The following is a 23105-nucleotide window of genomic DNA, read 5'->3' as shown; positions in this document are numbered from 1 at the left end:
AATCGTCTAATACCAATAATCGTAACGCAGCCCACAGGTGGCGACTAGAAAACAAGCTATGGCATATCTGTAATTTAGTGTTGTTTCGAGGGTGTATTGGGTAATTAATAAATTGAACGCTGATTCTCAGAAAAACCCTTCTTCCCCCGCCCTCAGGCGCAGATTACAAGAGGAGTTTCAAGGTTGCGCGCGCTCGCGAACGCGAAAGTGGAGGAGACATAGAAAATTGATTAGACATTGAAGTTCGTTGTTCGAGCTTTCCTTTGCTCTAATCGTTATGGCGAAGCGCGAGCTTTCCAATACATTAAGGAACTTGAAGGTAAACGAAGCTTCAGTTTTTTTTTTTTCTTTCAGATTTACTGCCTTATCATGCTTCATTAGTGTTTCAACTTTCTGGTTGTTGGTTGATTGGCCTAGGGAACTGCCAAATTATGTTTGAGATTTCTTTATTTTGATTCTGTTCTTGCTTTGTGCTTATGAGGAACCGATTTAAATTGTTATGCGAGTTATTGATTTTTTGTTTTGCCATTAGTTCATGCAAAGGGCGGGTCAGAGAGAGGAGCAACCTAAGAAAGAGGAAGAAGTAAAGACTGATGAGAATTTCTTTCCTTCGAGTACTATAATTAGAAAGTGGTAGGCTGTTGGTCTTTTCAATGGTTTGTTTGTTACTTTTGATTTATGGTTGTTTCACTACCTTTTTTAGTTGTTCATGATCTTTTTTCTTTTTTCGTTTTTCATGAGTTCAATGCAACAAACTGTACACAAATCTACGCATAGTTCTTCGGGAGAAATTTATTTCCTGAAAACGGACGATACATTTGAAATATTGATGGATTATGTGTGTTTGACGTTCTCTGTTTATCTTTATGATTATTATTAGAATTTTGCTCTCTGAATGTGATAGATTCAAATATACATGCCTGCGGTTACGTATAAATGTTATTCGTACCTGTCTTGCTACAGAAAGTCTAGAATAGAATGAGAACCTTTTGTATCTGCTTCTAGTGTGACATCTTTACGTATCAAGCCAATCTCTGCTTTTGGCCGTGATAGTCGCTTTATGTCAACTTAGCTCTTTGGTATCTTTTTTCAAGAAACTGATTTTTTTTCTTCCATGTTGTAGTGTGGTTTTAGTTGAAGGATATCCTCATCCAGGCGCTTTTAAAGGTCGAATGTCATTTCAAAGCTTTAATCCTTCAATTGATGTGAGTATATATTTTCAGTGTCCTAAAGTTTACCTGTGGACTATAGCCCTTTGTGTTTTGCATGGCTTTCGTCTCACATCAAAGCTTTGCCATTATAGAGACTCAATGAAGAAGTAGCTAGCTTAGGCCAGCATGAAATTCCTGGCTCTTCATCTGGAAATCACAGTGGAAACCTTTCATCAAGGTTAGTGGTTATAATTTCACCTGTTTCGCTCTTTCTTTTGGAAAATTATAGCTGCCTTTATGATGTTTTATTAAACTACTTTTCTAGGATGTTTTATCTAACTACTTTTCTAGGATGTTTTATTAAACTGCTGTTCTTGCTAAGCATCAATTTTTCCTAAATGAAGCTAGCATTCTGTGTCTCACTGTCTTGCAACAACATAGTGGTTTCTACAAATTTAGTTGTAATCAGCATCTGCATTTAGGTATGCGTTAGGAGTAAAGTTTGTGAGAATCCCTTTTTGTATAACAAGTAAAATATGAATAACATTAACAAAATTGTTGCCTTAAATCTTGTAATGGAGCATTTTTTTTATAAAGAAAAATCAAACTTTTATTGAGAAAAAAAAATGTAATGGAGCTTTATGTTGTATATTTCTCTTTTCCCCCCCTTGTGGGGGTGGGGTGGGGGTTTGAAATAAAACATTCATTCCCACAGAAAGTCACTTGAAAGTAGTTGTCATTCTTTTTTTTCCTTTTACCCTTTCATCTTCAGACAAAAATTTTTGTTCCCCAGAGATAATGGATCTTCACAAAATGAAGTCTTGTGCTCAAACATTGATGAAAAAAATTGTGAGGCTAATGAGGACCTTAAAAGGAAACAATCTGAAGTAGTTTCTGATGGACGGCATCCAACTAAGTTTCCAAGAAGTGGTCGGGACAACCAGCAATCATCATTTAGTCATGGTAAAGGACCTTCCAAAAAACCGAAGGGTGAAAAGCTGGACTGGAATGTTCTTAGGCCCTCCAAGACTCCCAATAAGAGTGGATAACCGTGTGTAGGAGAGTCCTTAGATGGGTGGAGAATCCAGTTCCTATGCTCTTTGTATTGATTTCTTGCCATATTTTGTAGTTATATAGGACTGTTCAGAGTTCCGTGATCAATTTATTGGATGCGTCATTTAACGTCTCTTATCTAAAACAAATTAGATGTTACACATGTACCACCTCATTCCAGTTCCTTAATTCATACATTCCTGTACTCTGATCAAGAATGAAGCTCAATGCTTGGAATATTGTCTGTTTTTGTAAGAAACTAGATATCTGGAAGATTCTTTTGTATTGCAAATGGAAAATAGATTCTACAAACTTATTTTGTAGCATTCAAAAAGAGTGGAGCTTTCATGGTAATGGTAATTTTACAGAGGGAGCAGAATTCATTTCACTTCTTTTTTAGGTTCCTGTGCTTAAGGATTTGAGGGCGTTTTAGTTCTCTGTTTCATCTATGTTTGGTTTACGTACCGTTGGTCTACGATCTGTTGATTTGGACTGTCACTGTCATTAGATCCACCCAACCATCTAGGATATAATCAATGCTTTGATCCAAGTAAAACAAACAAAACTGGATAATCTTAATGTGTTCAGTGTGTTCAAATCTTAAATTTGAAACTTTAAAAGGGCATAAATAAAGTAAAAAGAGAAGTTAATCCTGAGATGGTCCATATCCATAAAACATAAATGAAAATTTTCAAATTCGAGATGGTCTGTTATCCATCTCTGATTCTTTTATGGGCAATAGAATTCGAATTTAACAGCCATATCAAGAGTTTTAAGGAATAGACTCAAACTACTGATCAGCTACCATCTTTATGTACAAAGAGAAACCGTTCTCCTGATCACATGTTTAATTCCCACAGTTCATGGTCATCATACTAGTACTAGTACCTACTAAGGTTACAAGGTAATGTTTTGCACAGATATAATAAGTGAAACAATCTGGCTTCATGGATGCACTACCTCAAACTTCCATGAGTAAAGAGAAATACACACAATAGGTTTGCCTCTGTCATTATCATCTATGATAGAATTGAATGCACCTCTCGGTACTGTTTCGGGTCCCATTTTCTTGTCCCAAATTATAGCAAGCTATATGTCTATGCAGGCACCCAACAACAAGAAGCATAGACTATCCGTCCTTTCCATCCTTGAAGCATCCAGCCCTCATCTTCATCTAGTACAAAATCTTTGTGGTAATGGGATGTTAACTTGGTCCTAAACTTGCACATGATCTCCTTGTCCAAAGGAAGCTGCTTGAAACCTGCCCTCATACACCGAACCTGCCACTGCTTATAGGGTTCAGGCCTCTCAACCCTCTGAACTCCCTCACATGCTACTACGTTCATAATTTGGCGACCGAGAAATTCTCTCTCTAGCATCATCCTCTCTTCACTGTCTCGAGGTAAATTAACGTCTAAAGCATCATACAATGCAGAGAAGTGGAAGAGTGCTTCCCTGAATCGTGTTATGAAGAAGGGTGCATTGTAGGATCCATTAACCACAGAGTGGACAAAGATGTTTGGATTCATCTTCCTTATTAAACGTAGAACAATATCCCTTGGACTACTTTCTTCGACAGTTTCATCAAGTAGGCTGTTAAACCTGTAGAAACAGTTCACAACTAGCACGTCATTGCTATCAAGCTTTAAGTCCTCGACTTGGATAGTTTCCCAGTTATTTGATGCTATGGCTTGATATTGAAAAGGAACTTTAAAGCGCTCACAGTATTTCGCCAAACGGCGACCTGACTCTTGAATCTTTTCTTCTGGACGAAATCCTGGTAGAGGATAATCAATACCAGTAATGCGTAGCTTGGGTGGACCATCAGGCAGTAGTGCAAGAAACTGAATTAACATTGGCCATAGGAAACCATAGCAAATGCCAAAATCAATAACATGCAGACTTTTAGCATTTTCAGCAACCTTCAAAATCATTTTGATCATGAAAAAGAGAGAGAGCTTCTTAAAAGGGCAGGATGAAAGGTGAGCTTGGTAAGCTTTCAACATATCAGCCGCTGAAATGTTGCTTTGAGCTAGTGAATCATAGTAAATTCTACTTCCTGTGCCAGTGCCAACCATCCGAGCCTCAAGAGCATTAGAAAAGAAATGAGCCATCCTTTGGGAACCATCCCCAGTCGTTGTAGAATGCTGTCTAATCTGCTTAAGTAGTTCATACGCAATCCTACGGTCATCAGAAGACACAGCTTGTGCACATAATATCAGAAGATTCCTCAAATCCACAGAGTTATTTCTCTTATCCTGTTTCTTTTCCCGAGCTTTCCCAGCATTAGATCCACCATGAACTTGTCGATTATTCTGCAATTTCTCACATCCACCATTTGCAGAGGCCTCACTTCCACAATCATGGAGTAGAACCTTATCGAACATGTCAGTTAATTCTTCCTCATCCCCATAAATGGTTGCATGCTTGTTTTTTCTCCCTTCTTCTGAATCCAAATCTATAGCTTCAGGTCCACGATTCTTCCTTCTCTTTGATCCATTAGGCGAATTCTCTGTTGTATCCGTTACCTTAGAAGCTACTCCTGTGAATTTGCCACTGCCAAGATCGATATTCAGCTGATTACCCACTGGGAGAAACTTACTTGCCTCCTCCAACCCTTTTTGATATTGCAAGATGGATGTGCTATCACTAAAGATATTCTGAGCCAACAGCTCCGTGACAAGCTCATGACTATTAATAGTTAGGCTGCTTTGATACGAACTACTAGGAATAGATCTTGTTAGTATAGAAGACTTACTTTCTCCAGGATCAACAACCCATTGGGGGTCAGGCGAATTGCTGTTGGCAGCACTAACAGCAGTACTTGTACGATCACTGTCGCTTCCACGACAAACATCTTCAGAGCTCTCGCAATCTAGGGGAGGTTGGTTAGGCGAAGGGGGAGGGTAGTTCTTACCAAGAGCATCATAGAAAGATTTCTCGGTATTTTCAAGACCCAAAGGATCATAAAACATGCAAGGCTTCTCCTCCAAATTCTCTTCCATCAGCATTTGGCTGATGTACTTAAGAACACTTTCCCTGAAGTCTAACTCGTCCGAGGAAGAGTCGCCATCAGGGCTTTGCCCTGAAGCCACCCCACCCAAGTTCAAATCCACAGCCCCTGGAAACTTGTTGGGGTTTGGTTGGTAGGGGAAAAGGGAATTATCAACGAAAGGAACAAAATCTGGAGATGGGTCGTTGAATTCAAAATCATTTAGTCTAAACCCATCATCGTATGATTGGGTTAGAGAGGTCTGATAATCAGCCATGCGATCTGTGAAAGCGTTGAGGTTTGGATCCATAGTTATCTACGCCTCCAAACAGAAACAAGGTCAACCAAGAGAATCAAAAGATTTTAGGTTTATAAAGTCACCTGAGAAAAGCGAAGGGAAGGTAAAGTGAAGACGATTATGGGGTGGTGGCGGCGGCGGTGGTGGTGGTGGTGGTGGATGGAGTGAGATTTTAGGTTTATAAAGTGAAAAATGTCGCCTCTCTGGTGCGTTTCCTGGAAACGGCTACGCCGAGAGTTGAGAGTGATTGACAGACGAAGCGGTAAGGCATTGGTCAAGATCGCTTCGTTAAACATTATTGTCTTTACCCATCCGGAGATACTTCGATTGGATTTTGGCGCTTTTCTTCTCTGTCAGTGTCGTAGCGTGGCACAATTCCGTGCGGCCAACTCCTAGTCTCCTTTATCTTATTGGTTGCATTTATAAAACTGTCAAAACATTTTATTTTTGCTTTCAAACTTTAAAATTTTAATTATTTTTGCTCTTGGATTTTCATAATTTTTATTTTGGTATTCAGCTTTTACAATGGAACCAGTTGGGGCTTTGCTGTAGTATTCTTTTTTCTTTTTTTTTTCCATAAAAAAAACTTTGCCTATTCGGTTTTATTTAACCTATGTGATTTTAGTGTATGCATATGTTAACACGTTAGGTTATTAATTCAAAAACTAAAAGGGTTATTTTTAAAAAGTTTAGGGTTAAGTTCATTTTATCATTTTGACTTTTTAGGGATCAAAATAGAATATCTTGTAAGCTTGGTGGCAAAAATGAGATTTACCTAAATGTATAATCTTGGTAAGTTTTGCCCTTTGTTTTCTTTTTTTAATTTCATATCCTATCCTTTAGTAGTAAATAAATGGGGAAAAGAGATAAAATCACTCTTGATGTGTAATATTAAGAGTGATTGTAAAAATCCATATTGTTTGTGGGTTTTGAAATTTTTTCAAATTATAACAGCTAGAAAATGACATTGAAGTTTTTAAGAGATTAAGAAATGAAATTAATATGTCTATGGTTATATATTTGACCTTAATTTTTAATTAATGCTTGTAGCTCTTTGCTTTTGCCAACATTTTGCTGGTTTCGAATTTAAAACCCACGTGAATTTATTCTTTTCCCTTGAATTATTAGATTCTTTCAACCTGACTGACTTGCATTAGTATAATGAAAGTTGTCAAAATGCTACATTATAAACTCGACCCAATTCTTGCCCATGTACAACGTGCATTTTGAAGATTTTATCTTAATACATGTGGTGACAGCAGAGAAATTTAATAGAACTTATAGGAGAAGAGAACATTGTATTACTAGAAAGAGTTAAATTGATTTTCTACATTTTCTACCCATGCCAACCTAAGTATATATATATATATATATTGGTACGTTGAGACATTTCCCATGATCCAAAAACCATGCATATGAACTCATGAACCTACATGTCTATTCATGTACTTATTCATGTATTTATACATGAATCTGCAAGTGACCCTTCAATACCATTTCTTAAATTGAATTCTGCCTAAATCAGATTTAGAACTTCATCTTCGGTGAATTCTTCATAAATTAATTTAGGACTCCATCTTCTTGAACCTATGCGGATCCCCCTATTTTTGTTTGGAATGACTTTAAAAATAGTTTACTATAGAAAATTATAATATAGATTGGATTGGATATGGAAAATATAGAAGAGACGTGTGGAGTTAGAACTCATTGTATGTATTGATTTAATAATCATATCCAGCAAATGCTAAGCGTAAAAGACAAATTAATGAAACCGGAAGATACCTAAATAATTGAATTGACAAGACAAAAAGGCAAAAAGAAGTGGGAGATCAACAAAAATTCAGCCTGAACTGAAATACATTGAATCCACCTACTTGTGATACAGGAAAAAGGGTCATTTTCTAAATTTAAAAGTCAGAAGTGTGCGAGAGTTGGAAGACCATTCCAAATTTTGTCGGCTGCTTTTGATTTTGACCTTTCTTAATTCTTGTGTTGTTCCTATGCGTGCTCCTCAAGAATTTTTCTTCTTCTTCTATTTTTTAAATTACAAGTTTAATTTTTTTTTTTTAAATAAGGATGTCCGTTTTTTCCACCCCATCCGATCAGTGGGGAATCTGCTCCTGATAGGACAGAAAGTCCACGTTTAGGTGGAAAAGAGGAATTTTTCTCTTGACTGAACTATATTAGATTATTTATTCTTTTTTGTAATATTTTTTGGGTTAATGACTTCTATTTTTTATATGTTGAAATTTTGAATGATTTGAAATAATAATAGTGGAACATTTTTAGCTATAAGGACGTGCTATGGGTTTACATCCATTAGTTTGTAAGGGATTCAATGCAGACTTTGAAACCACATCAATCCATCCCGAAGTTGGTGGTTAAACTCTACTACGGTGACGATACTGTAGGGGAGGTCTTGGATAAGGATAATTATCTTTGTGGAATATTATTTCATTTTTATTAAGATGTTCAAGAATTTTCTATACTTATAATGGAGAGTTTTAGGGTGCAAAGAATAAAATAAAGGTGGAAAACCATCCTTGTCCTCATCCATAAACATCCATATTTATGAACTTTCATATTTATTTATTCGACTTTCCAATACTAAATTTGATGTCTAATAAAATTTTAAACTTTCAATTTGTATTTAATAAGTCCTTAAATTTTAAAATATCTAATAGAATCTTGAACTATTAAGTCATGATGTATTTAAGATTTTTAAATATTAGTTGATCCTTATATGTAGCTTTAAATTTTATGTCAACTCTAAAATTTCAATCTTGATCTTGTGAATTATAAAAATATATATATATATATATCAAATAAAATAAGAATCTTTTGGACAGTTGAAAACTAAGAATTTACTAGACATGAAAAGTTATCTGAGTTTCTNAAAAAAAAAAAAAAAAAAAAAAAGAAAGAAACTATGGTCGTTTTCCTAGTTGTGAATGAGAACGAGGAGTCTGTCTTTCCTTGGGTTGGAAATTATCCTGAATTTTTTGCTTTTTATGAATACTTTTCTAGGACTATGTTGAACAGGTACAATATTCTGTCATCTCATGCATTTTTAAGCTGGATTATTTTGACTTTCATATTTTGTTTTTTAGTTTTTTAAAAGCTAAAAGTGGGTGGAAAGACTATTAGCCGAGGATTGATCTATTGGGGCTTCACAAAAACATATTCATCATATCAATAAAAATAATTGAAAAAAAAAAGTGCCTAGTAGCTATTTATGTTCGTTTCCCTTAAAGCTGATAAAGACTTGTTTTCAGATCACAATCCCAAAACAAAAGATTTCTAAAGAGTGATGTAGAAAATACTTTACAAAGAGAAGGAAAAACCAGATTTCCTAAAGTATGTACATGTATACATACATACATACATACATTTATATATATAGATATATATATATATGTCATTGTACTACTCATAGAACATTGAGTACTTTATAACATGCTATTTAGTCAATGAATAATATAGGTAATTGAAATTGAAAATTACTATTCATGATATAATTAAAACTAATAATCTAAGAAGAAAAGGGAAGGGGGGTGGAACAGGAGGAAAGAGAGAAAAGGCAGTTTTTATTATTTTTAATTTAAAATATCAATGCAATATTTAAAATAATATTAAAATATTACTCATGACCCTTTCAACCTATTATTAAAAATAGGAGAACTAAAAGAATGCATTTTGAAACCCTAAGGACCAAAACACACCTATTGCTGAAAAACTCATAGGCTAAGGATGTCTTTTCTATTGTCTTCTATATTTATTTGGTTTAAAAGTTAGATAAACCCTAAGTAATTATAAAATTCACTCATTTATTTAAGGTAAAAAATTAAAATTTTGGTTAACAAAAGGAAGGGCTAATTTTCATAAGGAACGATTGCTATTATATTCCATTACCCAACCTTCCCATCGCTTCGCCCCTTACATTATGGAGATTAGAGCAAAGTGGTTTTCACAGAAGCGACAAGCGCCGCGCCAGTCAGGAAAGTGCCAAACTGAATGCCTTTTTTCAACTAAAACAATTGCCCCCAAAAGCCAAGAAATCAGAAGCTAAAACGTCTATATCATTAAAATAGTCTTTCAAAATTATAATTTCATATTTATTTTGTTGAGAATAAATAGTTTTTTGGTTTTTAAATTTTTTAATATAGTTTTTATTTATTCATGCCACATTTTTACAAATATATTTTGAGTTTAGTTTATAATTCTTAATTTTCAAGATGTTACTCTTCCTCTTCCTCTTCCTCTTGAGAGTTTTAAATTTGTTTTTGTTTGGTCCATAACTTTCCCTTTTGGTCTTTGATGTTAATTTAATTCTTCTAAATTAATTAATAAAAAATTAACACATCAATGAAAGCAAATAAATTATGCTCAAGACGCTAACCTAACCACAAATGGATGATAATCACAAATGATTTAACTGTGGCACAACGAATAAGCTAGCAAGATAAAATAAATGCAACATAGCCAAACTATTTGATAAGACTCGTGGGCAAATTACAAATTTAAGAACACATTATGGCACGATCATTCGTTTTCTTTTGTTTCAACAACATTAATGTGATGTACCAGAGACTTTGTACGATAAAAATCAAAAGTTCCGGCACAAATTAATGCTCAAAAGACCAAAATTGACGTCAAAATGGAAATGTAAAATAAGAAAAATAAAAGAATACCGAGGAATAGGTGAAGTTCTGTTGACAGACTCTTACTCGGTCAAATAATTTACAGGAAGAGGCACAGTAGAGACGACCCTAGTTTTGGGCTAGAATAAAACAAAGATAACGACTTTTTTTTTTTACCTAGTAAATATATATATATATATGTGTATGTATATATATATATATATGTATGTATATATGGTACAGATTTGCTTTTTGAAAAAGACGTTGAGAGATTTACGGGGTGAAAAGGGGAAGACCTAAGGGCAAAAGAGAGAGGAAGATGCTCATATGGGTAACTTCCAAAAAGAATTGAATGCCTTTTGGCCAATCAGATTTTTTAATTTTAATTTTGTATGTAATAAATTTAAAATTTTAATTTGGTATCTTTGTTAACCTTTTAAATTTAAAATTATCTTTATGATAAGTTAGTCAAATGTTAGGGTTCATAAACCCTCAAATTTGCAAAGACAAGCCCCAAACAACATCTAAAGCCACACGATGAAGAAAAATATCAGGGTGCATCGTGTTGCACTCATTTTTGTGCAGCTCACCTAATTGTCCAACCAAACTCATTTCTTTTCTTTTCTTTTTATATCTTTTAGTTTCAGACGGGTCCAGCCCACGAAGCACTCAAGTATTGCTCCATAAAGAATTGCACATGATGCAAAACAAGTTCTTTCCCGAAAGACTGATGTGATATATTTTCGGATGCTACAAAATAAAGGGAGAACTATGTATTTGTATATGTACAACTAGGCTTATGCTCCCATCCTAATAAGGATAGTAAAACTTGTAAAACTTGACTTTGTTAGAAATTACAACTCTCCACAATGGTATGATATTGTCCACTTTGAGCATAAGCTCTCATGGCTTTGCTTTGAGCATAAGTGAAGAAGTCCAAAAGCAAAGACATGAGAGCTTATGCTCAAAGTGGACAATATCATACCATTGTGGAGAGTAGTAATTCCTAACATGGTATCAGAGCCATGCTCTAAACTTAACCATGTCGATAAAACCCTCAAATGTCGAACATAGAATTGTGGGCTTCAAAGGTGTAGTCAAAAGTGACAGTGTCGAACAAATTGTGTACTTTGTTTGAGGGCTCCAAAGAAAGGGGTCGAGCCTCAATTAAGGGGAGGCTGTTCGAGAGCTCCATAAGCCTCAAAGGAGGCTTATAGTGTACTTTGTTCGAGGGGAAGATTGTTGAGGATTATTGGGAGTACGTCACACATTGGTTAATTTAGTGGAAGATTATGAGTTTATAAATGAGGAATACTATCTTCATTGGCATGAGGCCTTTTGAGGAAGCCCAAAGCAAAGCCATGAGAGCTTATACTCAAAGTTGACAATATCATACTATTGTGGAGATCTATGATTCCTAACAGACTTGCTATCATGAAAGACTCAGATACAACCTGAGACAAATACTATAATTTTCTAACACCTACTGTAAAATGAACATCCGTGGATGTGGAGCATTCTAATGAGTATGGTGTTATTGAAGAGTTTTTAAGAACTTCATCCCATATTTCAAATCGGTCTACCATCAATAATCGGACAAAACTAAAGTTAACTTGCATCCGAATTCACAGCAAACAACAAATTTCATCCAACAAAAACTGAGTAATGATGATTAATCATAACGAGAAATGTAGATGGTAGCGGATGCAACAGATTATATAACAAAAGAATAAAAGACTTACCTGCTCACTGAGTAATCATCGAGTGAGTTTCCTTAAAATTTAGCCTTCAACTTTCGAGTCATATCAATAATAAATGATGATTCTCAGCCTGGTCAACTCTCGCACATTGGGGGCAGTAACTCACCTATGTTAAAAAGTTGAGACAAAATGGTTTAGCTCTGGGCATTCACTGCCAAACTATAAGATGGAATAACAAATTGCATGTTAATAAGAAAGCAAATAATTGAAAATTTTCATAAATAAAAGGAATTGAGAATTAAAAATGATTGTGCTCATGGATAGTTCTTGGAGGATTCTTCATGTGCTGTAAAATTTAAAAAAAAAAATAAAAAATGTCCACGAGAATGAGTATGCTGTCACGTTTTCAGACGATTAAATCCTTGCGAGAAACCAACAAAAAAATGACGAAAAAGAATAGTCAACTGTTCTACAAAAAATGATAATCCACCATGATTAACCATTTCATAACAAATAGCCCAATGATGATGTTCTTGTGAATTTCACAAACCTCTGGATGATTTTTTTAAATCGTCGTCCTTGGTTAAAAACTAAGAACAGGTAGAAAGTAAGCTATATAAGAGAATTTGTGCATCGTTTTCCAACAACTAACACGATACATTTGTTGCAAGAAAGTAAGCTATATAAGAGAATGAAACTGATAATTGAAATGATTATCTGTACATTCGAGAATGAAAACAAGTCAAATGTTGCATCTGAAGTTAACGGAGACGAGGTATACCATTCCTCTTACTTTCATCTTCTTCTCCTGCATCTTCTTTCCCTCCTTTCCTAATCCTTCATAACGAACAATCTGAAAGTTGAAGGGAATGGGGACGCATGAACGATATCTTCGAATAATGGTACCAATATCTTTATGTACGATGAAGAACATTACATACTCCACAACAAATTGAAGTTAATGCTGAAAGGAGTGTAGAAGGCTACTATAACCGATGATAGTTCGATGACAAGATACTTAAATGCATTCTCACACAATTAACAACGACACAGCCTACTGATAATTATGCCTCAATCAAGTCTTCGAATCCTAACAAAACAAAAGTAAAAATACCTCAATTAACGCTCGTAACGATCTCCGAAGAACGTTGTATACTTGTGGAAGTCCATTTCGAGTAAAGATCATCACATCTCCGTCATAGAAAAAAGACAGTGTTTAATACAATCTTGTCTATTTACTATAATCCTGTCTGTAATAGCCTTAATGCGTCGAACATTTGTTCATCGGTGCACTAAACACGGCTTTTGGATTATCCTCTGCGACTCGGATTTTCAATCAACAATGCTAGTCTGAATGATAAGTTTCTATGATTTCCAAATTCGTAAAGGACTAGGACTACGGCTCGAAGCGGATTTCTTACAACTCGAATCGTCAGCTCTGGTCAACATAACCATACGAGGCTTTAGAATGCAAAAACTTACATCGAAATGAACAGAAACTGGCGCGCAATGCAAACATTCGATAGCAAAACTAAGCGCGAGAGTTACCGTCGAAGAATCAGTGAAGGAGACGGATAATGAATTCACGATCCTACGGCATTACAGGAGGAAGGAGAAGGAGAAGGAGAATTTCACGATGCTTCGGCGGCACTGGAGGAAGAAGGCGCCATTCGATCAATGTATTTGGTTCGGCAAATTGGCAGGAAAAGCCGAAGACTACATTTAAAAAATAAATAAATAAAATTATTGGCACAAATTTTGGGCTGGGCTCACCCAGTAAACCGTATTGTTTAGGAATGGGCCAGCCTGCATTCATATTTGGGCTATTTTGGTACATTCTGATTAATGGGCCGGCCTAGATTCAAGTGGCTACGTGCCGCTGACATTTAACTCCTGGTTGTGCATCTTCCACACGTGCTCCAAACCCGAAGCTGAAAAAACCAGACGGGAGACGACACTTTCATGGTTTGCAGTGATTTTGCCGCAAATGAATTCTGCAAATTGAAGTTTCTTCTTCGTTGATCCAATGGTGTCTGCCTATGTTCTTCCCTGAAAACCCTAGGAGTTACTGAATACAGTGTTTCTGTTCCGACTGGAGCATTTTCTCTTCTCGTTTTCAGGAATCTAGATCTAAGCTTACTGCAGATTCTTTGGTTTTTTTCTGTTCTACTTTTATTATTATTTCAATTTCCGACGAGTGATTGCTTGGATTATCCGGTATGAAAGAATCGAAACCGATGAAGCTCAATCTTCATCAGCATCAAGATCACCAAAATGGACACTTGGCTCCGTTCAAGCTCGCTAAATTGTTCGATCCAGAGGCCTCCTGGGACAAGGTACTTGAATTTTAGGTCTTGGATTCATGTGGAAATTGCTGTACATCTTTACTATTGCTGCTTATGTTCTCTGTTGTATTTAGGAGGAATTAGGATTTAAGCGTTCCATTGTAGTGTTGAATGTTGCAATTTAAGTAAAGTTTTTAATTAGTGAAATGTCACATTCATTAATTCTTGATTTAGAAATTAAGGGAAAACTGTTACTGCGACTTTACATCTTCCAATTGGTGCTTCTATACGTGGAGTCCCACTATCACCTTCTATTTGGAGGCTTCAATTTGATGCCTGTATTGAGTTTTCTTAAAGAACTAGATTGCTTCCATACTGTTCTTAGTTTCTGTTCATCAAATCCGTCAATAGGACCAACTAGGAGATGTTTTGCACTGGATTCGACAAGCAGTGGCCGTTGTTCTTGGACTTCTGTGGGGATCCATACCTTTGGTTGGAGGCATTTGGTTTCTAATGTGAGTGTTGCGTATTCCAAACCTTCTGAATACTCAATTACTGTGAAATCATATATGCGTTGTTCTTTATGTAGCTTATTGTTAGCCTTATGATATCAACTAGCATTGTATATGGATACTATGCAAGCTATCTTACAGATGCTTGTTTCCATTTTCCAGTTTCCTGGCGATATCAACCAGCATTGTATATGGATACTATGCGATGATATTGAAAGTTGATGAAGAGGAATTTGGAGGTCATGGAGCTCTTCTCCAAGAGGGCCTTTTCGCTTCTATAACTCTCTTTCTGGTACTTTGGCATCTTTGTGCTTTACTTTACTCAATAATGCAATGCACCTTAACCGAACTCTTCTTCAGGAAGGGATTCTTTTGCTTTCATGTTCAAATTCAGCTAGTTCCGTCGATGATTTTGCTTACTTCCTTCTCTTCTTGTGTTTTCAGCTTGCTTGGATTCTCGTATACAGCTTGGCACACTTTTGATTGGCAACGAATGATTTTGCATCCATGAAATCACTTGGTGAAATTCGAACAATGAACTTAGTTATATTGATACCCTGCTCATTTACAATTGCTTCTAATTGCTGGCACAATTGTTTTTCACATCATGATGTTGAACAAATTGATTTAGCAGAGCAGGAAAACTCTAGCATCTGATATATGGTGATAGATTTTCGATTTCCTTTTCGCTTTTGACGTTGTTCCGAGGCCATATAGAAATGGGCTATGGATGTAATCCTTGTTAAAATTAACACCCTTTATTGCCATCCATTAGTTACTAGAGAACATTATAAATCACTAAACTATAGGGAACAAGAAAGAAGCTTCATTTTCTTTACTTCCTCTCTTAGTATAGCTTTTCTCTGCTTTTTAGGAAAAGAGGGAAAGAAAGGCTGCTAACTGCCAGGAAGAGCATCATGAATACTTCGTCGAGACTAGGGAGGTGGGAGATTCGAATCTTTAATAAGTTTTTATAACTAACTTTTGTTGGTTGCAATGTGCTTATAGAATAGAATCATTGTTGGGACTCTGTTGTATGTGCAATGTTATTGGTGATGGTTCCTTTTTGATGTCTACAGTAGGTAAAATCCTCTTGTATTCCATCTGTAATTAGTTTTCTTTATTGAAATCTTCTTTAGGCCTATAGTTTTCTTCGTTGAATTCAAGTGAAAGGTTTAAGATATCTTAATCAAAATTGACTGCAGTTTGGACAGTTTCCTCCTAATAATCTTTGTTCGCCAAGTATTTTTCGGAAAAGATGTCATGTCAATAGAAATATTATCTTTTACTTATATCCACGTGTTTTTTTTTTTTTTTCTGTTTACTTTTCAGTCAACGTGGAACTTTAGTCCCTCTTCCAACTATCCTTCACTCAAACGAAAGACCCTCTTCAAACAGTCGTCTATTCATTTACTCTTATCTTGGCCAAATCCTCCTTCGAAGCACACTATATATTTGATAGAGTTTAACGGTTGAACTCCACATAATTAAGTTCAGCATGCCTCTGATACCAAATGTTTGAAACCATGAATTCTTGGTATGATTTTATTTTCTTTAGACATAAGCTTTCTTTCATATTTTTACTTTTTGTATCTTCTAGAAGTCTTCGTAATAATGGAGAGTTAGTCTCTTCTATACCTTCGATTTCTGTAATTACCCTTTAGACCCTAAATGTACAATTCAACATTTGTACGACTCTCAAATCGAGACATTCTTTCTACTCATGGTTTAGACATTAAATAAAAGCTTTGATTGCATCAAACATAAAAGGGGAAGCAAAAGGCATGGGAAACAAGGAAAGATGTGTCCATTATGAACAAATGGTCCTTCCCCTCATCTTTGCTTTGTTTCCTTTAGTTCCCACTAGGCTGACAAAGCTGCCTCTTTCCTTTGCCCTAAATTGGCACAAAAGCTCTATGAATGTCTCTTGGTCTCTCTTCAACCTCCCAACAACAATTCCAGCCACTCTCTAGTAGACCACTGGGCACCATCATATCATATACTTCCTTGCCCAAATTCATCATGTGGTCACACAACGCCCTCTAATTTCTAGCCTCAAAACTTCATTTTGTCCTAATATATTTTGTTTCGTCCTTATAAGATGTGAAAACCTCTTCCTAACAAACGCGTTTTAAAAATCATGAGACTAAAGACGATATGTAATGGGTTAAAGCATATAATATCTACTAGCGGTGGACTTTGGCAAATGGTATCAGAGTCAAACATCGAGCGGTGTGCCAACGAGAACGTTGGTCCCCCAAAGGAGTGGATTGTGAGACATCACATCAATCGGAGAGATGAACAAAACATAAGGTAGTTTAAAAAACCATGACAATACACAACAGACTAAAACATACAAGCTAACAGTGAACTTGGCCATGACAACTTATTTATTCTTTCGATATATACTCTCAGTTAATACTTGTCTCAACAAACTTGTATACCACCAAGCTCGTTTGAACACATAACCTATAAATTTGAAGTCGGGTTATTTGTTACGAGATGGAATAAATTTAGACATATATTCTATATCTTGAATTAAATTAATTGTAAATTGGACCTATTTTATTTATTTCGATAAAAGAAAATCAAGCCATAATTGACGCCACACCCTTTTCAACTCAAAGTAATCGTCTTCAACCACCATGTGGGTACACGGCTGTTGTCCAGATGAGAAACATTAATAATTTACATAACTATTTAATGAAATATTAAAATCAATTAAAATTACTCATTAAAAAATATATATTATTTAAAAAGTCAACAAAAATACGAGGAACTAGTTTTCCAAATTCAAACCCGATTCGTCCATTGAGGAATTGAATTGCAATCAAGCCCCCCCACTTATTATTATTTACGTACATAGTCAATTATAAATTTACTAAAAATAGACGGGTTAATTTACGTAACATGTCCATTTCAAGGTGGATGGTTAATTATTAATTTTTTATTACTTTTTATTATTATTAGAAAAAATTAATAAAAATATTCATAGTTGATCTTAAAAAATAACTTTATTTTTTTAAAATTTTAATAATACCTTTAAACTTAAAAAAAAAATTAAAATATTCGGACCAGTTCGTATTTATTAAAAAAATATCATTGAATTTTAAATAATATTTAAAAAATACACTTGAATTTTAATTTTTTTTTATTAATACCCATAAAACTCTTTCAAAAAATTGTACGTTTTAAAAATATAATTTACATGTTTTATGATTTTAAAAAATATTAATAATTTTTTATTATTAATATATAGACGAAAATAATCTATTCTTATTTTTTTTTAATTAAGTTATTATTAAAATATTTAAAAATTTATGGATGAAACCTTATTATTAATCTACTTTAAACTGTTTTTTTTTTTTTTTTGTCTATAGTGATGATGATTGTCCCACAACTATTTGTTTATTTTGGTTAATTTTATGGGTTTTTTTTATTTATAAAAGGTACTAAAATATATGATTAAAAATGTATAAAAGAAAATTATTAAAGGATTTTGACTTTATAAACCATTTTTTTAAATTTAGATCGAGATGTTATGATTAGAGATCACATGGTTGTTGTGTGAATAGCAACCTCTAACTAGTGGCGATCGTCATTGACCCGTTCCCATTTTGCTACATAAAATGATTATATTTCGAAAGTTATTAAATATGAATTTATATATTTATCTAATTACAAATTTTAATTTTTATAGAATTAAATGGAGTTATTGGGTATGACAAAATTAAAAATTTATGGAATATTACAAAGCGAAAAGAAAAAAAAAAAATTATTATTTTTAAAAACAATTTATAATTTATTCTTTAAATTTTCCACGTCGCAAAACCAGTATAATACAAGCGCTGACGTGGCTGCTGACACATTCGCTTACATCAGCAGGTACGGAAAATCAACTGGATTTATCTTTTGTTTCCCGCCAGTGCGAACAACCGCCACGTGATAGCAACCGAGAACCCTCTTGGGAATTCTTCAACTGCGCTACCTCGTCGTGTAATTCACGCGCTTTGCTCCAAATCGTAAAAATTTGGAAAAGCGTTGACTTCCGGTCAAACTCAATAAACTAAGGAATTTTTTTAACTAACGAAAATCGATGATTTTAACCTAAAAAATTACGTATATACATTTTTCAAATATTTAAATATTTTAATTAGGCTAGGTTTTTATCCGACAGCAGTGGCGCGTGGCTCGAGACGGCCCAATGCCCTAGCCTAGTCCAACCCAACCGGTCAAACTTCAAACCCACTGCCCACAAAAAATTAAAGGCAGCGTCGATTACGGTGCTATGTGGGGCCCACTTTCGACCACGTCAGATTCACAGTGGCTTCTAGTTGGTTGCCGCATTAACCAATACAGTTACAAAATCCGAATCTTGTGGGCCCCAGCAATATGAAACCAATTTTTCCCCCTTTTTCTTTTTGAATTTCTAAAATTGAAATCCAATCACAGCCGCTTATCACGCCTCAACTTCCGTTCGACGCAAAGCTAAATAGCATGCACACACACATAATAATAATAATAATAATTATTATTATTATTATTATTATTTTACTTTATTCATATTAAATTAAAATATTTTTACCTTCTCCCTTTTCCGACCGAGAATATTTACTTTAAAAAATTTCCAAATATTTTCCTATAATAAAAAAAAAATCCAATAATTTATTATTATTTAGATTAAATAATTTGGAAAATTTATAATTTATCCCATTTTTTTATTTCACTGTAGAGCTCATTCCCTTGTGCATAAGTACTCCACCATCCCTAACCTCCGCACATCATCTCCCATTTCTCTCTCGCTTTCAGCTTTTTCAGAAATGGCCATTAATATTCCTCTCTGTATTGCTTCTTTTCTCTCTTTTTTTTTACTCGTCGAAGCCAGAATCCCCGGAATTTACTCCGGCGGCCCATGGCAGAGCGCTCACGCCACCTTCTACGGTGGCTCCGATGCTTCCGGCACAATGGGTATGTTTTAATTTACTCGTATTTCAAGTTGTATTCCATTTGTGTGCTGAACCGCAATTTTTCAGGCGGCGCTTGTGGGTATGGGAACTTGTACAGCCAAGGGTATGGAGTTAACACGGCGGCGCTGAGTACGGCTCTGTTCAATAAGGGTCAGAGCTGCGGCGCTTGCTTTGAAATTAAGTGTGCTAATGACCCACGGTGGTGCCATTCCGGCAGCCCGTCGATTTTGATTACCGCTACTAATTTCTGCCCTCCGAATTATGCGCTGCCCAACGACAATGGCGGCTGGTGTAACCCTCCTCGTACCCACTTCGACCTCGCCATGCCCATGTTCCTCAAAATCGCTGAGTACCGCGCCGGTATCGTCCCCGTCTCTTACCGCCGGTAAGTCTCGAGTATTTATAACCCTGAGTTTTACCTTTTTGCCCTCTGACGTTGAGGTAATTTACGCAGAGTGCCATGCCGGAAGCACGGAGGAATCAGGTTCACAATCAACGGCTTTCGTTACTTCAATCTGGTTCTAATCACCAACGTGGCAGGTGCAGGGGATATCGTACGGGTTAGCGTTAAAGGTACAAGAACCGGGTGGATGAGCATGACACGAAACTGGGGGCAAAATTGGCAATCCAATGCCGTATTAGTGGGCCAAGCTCTGTCGTTTAGAGTAACCGGCAGCGACCGTCGAACCTCAACGTCATGGAACATCGTGCCCGCCCATTGGCAGTTCGGCCAAACTTTCACCGGGAAAAACTTCCGTGTTTAACCGCAGTGAAAAAAAAAATGCTTTTTACTACATGGGTTATTTTCCTTCAAGTTTCCATTTATAACCTTTTGGGGAGTGTTTGTTTTGTCACAAGACTAATCTGATCTAAGCGTAATTAGGAGCAAGGATTGGGGGTATTATGGGAAGAATATTTTGACTGGGGTTCGGTAAAAAGGCTGAAGCGGCTGAATGAAGATTGTAGCCCGCAGTCTTCTATTACAGACAATTTGTGCGTGTTTTTTTTTTTCTTTTTCCTTCTATAAATTAATATACATTTGAAATTAATTGTATTATTGCTTTAATTTTCAATATGCCTTTTTGTATGTGTATGTTTATTTTAAATATTATTTTTTAAAAAATTAATATTGAATTATTTATTATTTTTAGTTTTTTTTTTTTAAGTGGAAAATTATGAGATGGGCCAATAAAGGAAGAATTTGGTCATTTTGCAATTTCAGTAACCCAAGGTGCACATGGGTGGGGCTGGGGGAGCTTTTTGCACCACTTTCAAACTGGACATTGGATACCCACTAGTACCCACTTTCCATGCCCATCAAAATTAGAGGCTATGCCATATTTTCTTTTAAGTCCCTCAACTTTAATAGATTTCTAAAAAGTTGCCCAATTTTTTATTTTATGTGTAATTGGTCTAATATATAAATGGTAAGATACCAATTAGACCCCTGGACTGATGAAGCCCAACAATGATGTGGGCTGGAAGTCATGGATCAAAATAAGACTACAAAACGCCGTCTGTGGGAATCGAACCCACGACCACATGGTTAAAAGCCATGCGCTCTACCAGCTGAGCTAAGACGGCTTGATTTGAACAGCAATTTCATATTACCTAAATTATATGTAATAAATAAATAATTTTTAAAAAAAATTATAATTTAAAGTATAAAATATAATTGGAATTTATTTCTACACTTATCTGAACATTTATACAGGGCCCCATCCATGTGACTCAGCCACAATTAATAAACAGAGCATAAAATTCGAAATATTTGATAAAAAAGGCAAAAAAAAAAAAACATTCAAATAGGGAAATACTTTGTCGTGACGTGGAATTAATGACGTGGAAATAATAAAACCCGATTGATTTATTTTCATAAAAATAGGAACTTTAATTTCAAAGCCAAGTACAGAAAGTGGGCCCGGATCGCCAACTAGATATAGTATGCTAAGTACTTACCGATTGTTCCTTTCCCATTTATTCTATGCAATAAATAAATTATTTTTATTTACTCCATTTAAAAGTGATTAAAAATATAGAAATTAAGTGTTTTTTTTATTTTTTATTTTATTTATTTTCATTTTTTAATTGGACTAGAAGTTAATCCTCTCGTCATTCGTACGGCCTTTCCCTTCCACGTGGGCCCCATTCCACTTTCTATAAATGTAACAGCTCTTAGCAACGGCTCACCATCTCTTCCAAACGATGTCCGGTGTTTGGGTGTTCGACAAAAATGGCGTGGCCCGTTTAATATCGAACCCAACCAGGGAGTCGTTCGAGTGCAAGGACCCGCCCTATCCAGGGACCGCGACGGCGCCAGGGGCTCGGCCTAGAGTCCTGGTCTATCTCCCAACCAACCAAGTCATCCGCTCCTACGCCGAACTCGAGCAGCGACTGGGCGAACTCGGGTGGAGCCGGTACCGGAATTCAGCCGAACCGGAGCTCCTCCAATTCCACCGCTCCCATGACTCCGCCCACTTGATTTCCCTCCCCAAAAGCTTCGCCAAATTCAAGCCCATGCATATGTACGACATTGTCGTTAAAAATCGTCATTTCTTCGAAGTTCGTGACCCCAAATCATCGCACCCTTCTTAAAAATATATATAATGTGACTGTTTCTTAATAATCAGTATATGATACTTAGAATCCATCGTGAAAAACTGTCAATCAAATTGTGAGCCTAACTGTTGTTCGGTTTGAACGGGTACGAGCCGAGTGAAAGCATTTACTAACCTATGTTTTGTAGCCTTTTTACTGGAAAAACTGCCCCAACTCTGCTGCCTAACCCTAAAACATACTAATTTCCATACATATTTCTAGAAGTAATATGAAAATAAATAATAATAATAATAATAATAATATATATAGATTAAATTACAATTTTAGGTTTGTTAATTGCGCTTTGGTACTTGAACCCTTGGTTTATCTACTTTAATTTTTGGGTAAAAAAGTCAATTAACAATGCTATGTCTTAGGTCAGATATGTCATGCGGTTTGTGTGTTTATGAAAGTTGATGCATGGGGCTAAACTCCGCCCATACAATAAATATTTATTTTAGCTACGTCCCGTTTCTTTAGAGTCTCGGTTCGAGAGTTTAAATTATTCGTTTGTTTATTCTATAGACCAGGTAGGTTAAGTGTAGACGTTTCCGCATTCAACATGGTTGTGTACAGTAAATTAATTTTGAAGTAGAAGAATTTTGCTCGATTCAGATTAGAGAGTTAATTATATACTCACACGTCTGTCGAGATCTTTGCAAAGCTCAATTTTAGTTATTATTGACACTGTCTCGTAATCGATTGAAGAACTACAACCATTGATTTGTGTGTATGGTACGTGAAATACTATTGTTTCTAAAATGGTGTCTGAAAATGAATATATATACGTTAAGTTGGTATCGTTGAAGCTTGTTTGATCGCTGCTGGCGTGAGCATGGTATAATGAATATTAATATTTTATTACACCAAGATTTACAAGACTATTAGGATTGTCCAATCAATAGTTGA

At 35.5% G+C, this 23105-nt stretch overlaps 4 protein-coding genes, 1 long non-coding RNA gene and 1 other non-coding gene across 10 annotated transcripts; 3 read left to right on the top strand and 3 right to left on the bottom strand.

Moving 5' to 3' along the window:
* The first annotated feature begins 157 nt into the window (after window positions 1–157).
* Window positions 158–8046, top strand: LOC111776852. Of its 3 annotated transcripts, none has more exons than XM_023656246.1 (5): window positions 158–319; window positions 533–633; window positions 1124–1205; window positions 1304–1389; window positions 7784–8046. In XM_023656246.1, exons 1-5 carry the CDS (start codon window positions 278–280, stop codon window positions 7815–7817), a joined length of 345 nt encoding a protein of 114 aa, XP_023512014.1. In that variant the 5' UTR covers window positions 158–277; the 3' UTR covers window positions 7818–8046. The 3 variants fall into 3 exon arrangements, with proteins under 3 accessions (XP_023512014.1, XP_023512013.1, XP_023512011.1); XM_023656245.1 differs by lacking the exon at window positions 7784–8046 and adding an exon at window positions 1945–2516; XM_023656243.1 differs by lacking the exon at window positions 7784–8046 and adding an exon at window positions 1924–2516.
* LOC111776801 (scarecrow-like protein 14) lies at window positions 2887–7732 on the bottom strand. The gene has a single exon (XM_023656175.1). The coding sequence runs from the start codon at window positions 5504–5506 to the stop codon at window positions 3302–3304; it is 2205 nt and encodes a 734-aa protein (XP_023511943.1). The 5' UTR covers window positions 5507–7732; the 3' UTR covers window positions 2887–3301.
* A 3715-nt stretch (window positions 8047–11761) lies between the features above and the next one.
* LOC111776872 lies at window positions 11762–13521 on the bottom strand. The gene is made up of 4 exons (XR_002812309.1): window positions 13383–13521; window positions 12949–13272; window positions 12616–12687; window positions 11762–12000 (listed from the first exon to the last, which is right to left on the bottom strand). It is a non-coding gene; the product is annotated as an uncharacterized LOC111776872 (long non-coding RNA).
* A 219-nt stretch (window positions 13522–13740) lies between these two features.
* On the top strand, window positions 13741–16268 carry LOC111776861 (uncharacterized protein C20orf24 homolog). 3 transcript variants are annotated; one of them, XR_002812304.1, is made up of 6 exons: window positions 13741–14170; window positions 14531–14634; window positions 14794–14923; window positions 15076–15151; window positions 15506–15574; window positions 15964–16268. XR_002812304.1 is itself a non-coding variant. In XM_023656259.1 (5 exons), exons 1-4 carry the CDS (start codon window positions 14054–14056, stop codon window positions 15112–15114), a joined length of 390 nt encoding a protein of 129 aa, XP_023512027.1. In that variant the 5' UTR covers window positions 13741–14053; the 3' UTR covers window positions 15115–15151; window positions 15506–15852. The 3 variants fall into 3 exon arrangements, 2 of the variants coding, with proteins under 2 accessions (XP_023512027.1, XP_023512026.1); XM_023656259.1 differs by lacking the exon at window positions 15964–16268 and having other exon boundaries at window positions 15506–15852; XM_023656258.1 differs by lacking the exon at window positions 15964–16268 and having other exon boundaries at window positions 15076–15775.
* Window positions 16269–19392: 3124 nt separating this feature from the next.
* LOC111776841 (expansin-A4-like) lies at window positions 19393–20655 on the top strand. The gene is made up of 3 exons (XM_023656229.1): window positions 19393–19599; window positions 19665–19983; window positions 20053–20655. Exons 1-3 carry the CDS (start codon window positions 19452–19454, stop codon window positions 20360–20362), a joined length of 777 nt encoding a protein of 258 aa, XP_023511997.1. The 5' UTR covers window positions 19393–19451; the 3' UTR covers window positions 20363–20655.
* Window positions 20656–21109: 454 nt separating this feature from the next.
* TRNAK-UUU lies at window positions 21110–21182 on the bottom strand. Its single transcript has one exon. It is a non-coding gene; the product is annotated as a tRNA-Lys (tRNA).
* Window positions 21183–23105: the final 1923 nt, after the last annotated feature.

Source organism: Cucurbita pepo, chromosome LG16, assembly GCF_002806865.2.
Source record: "Cucurbita pepo subsp. pepo cultivar mu-cu-16 chromosome LG16, ASM280686v2, whole genome shotgun sequence".
Lineage (NCBI taxonomy): Eukaryota > Viridiplantae > Streptophyta > Magnoliopsida > Cucurbitales > Cucurbitaceae > Cucurbita > Cucurbita pepo.
Note: the sequence above shows the minus strand (reverse complement) of the source record. Positions and strands in the feature narration are given on the sequence as shown.

Excerpts from the sequence above, each read along its gene's own strand:
- LOC111776852 (XM_023656243.1), top strand. The coding sequence starts at position 278 with ATGGCGAAGCGCGAGCTTTCCAATACATTAAGGAACTTGAAG. Across the intron at positions 320-532 it reads ATACATTAAGGAACTTGAAG|TTCATGCAAAGGGCGGGTCA; the intron begins GTAAACGAAGCT and ends TTTTGCCATTAG. Across the intron at positions 1,206-1,303 it reads GCTTTAATCCTTCAATTGAT|AGACTCAATGAAGAAGTAGC; the intron begins GTGAGTATATAT and ends TTGCCATTATAG.
- LOC111776801 (XM_023656175.1), bottom strand. The coding sequence starts at position 5,506 with ATGGATCCAAACCTCAACGCTTTCACAGATCGCATGGCTGATTATCAG.
- LOC111776861 (XM_023656259.1), top strand. The coding sequence starts at position 14,054 with ATGAAAGAATCGAAACCGATGAAGCTCAATCTTCATCAGCATCAAGAT. Across the intron at positions 14,635-14,793 it reads GGAGGCATTTGGTTTCTAAT|TTTCCTGGCGATATCAACCA; the intron begins GTGAGTGTTGCG and ends TCCATTTTCCAG. Across the intron at positions 14,924-15,075 it reads CTTCTATAACTCTCTTTCTG|CTTGCTTGGATTCTCGTATA; the intron begins GTACTTTGGCAT and ends TTGTGTTTTCAG.
- LOC111776841 (XM_023656229.1), top strand. The coding sequence starts at position 19,452 with ATGGCCATTAATATTCCTCTCTGTATTGCTTCTTTTCTCTCTTTTTTT. Across the intron at positions 19,600-19,664 it reads CGATGCTTCCGGCACAATGG|GCGGCGCTTGTGGGTATGGG; the intron begins GTATGTTTTAAT and ends GCAATTTTTCAG. Across the intron at positions 19,984-20,052 it reads GTCCCCGTCTCTTACCGCCG|AGTGCCATGCCGGAAGCACG; the intron begins GTAAGTCTCGAG and ends TAATTTACGCAG.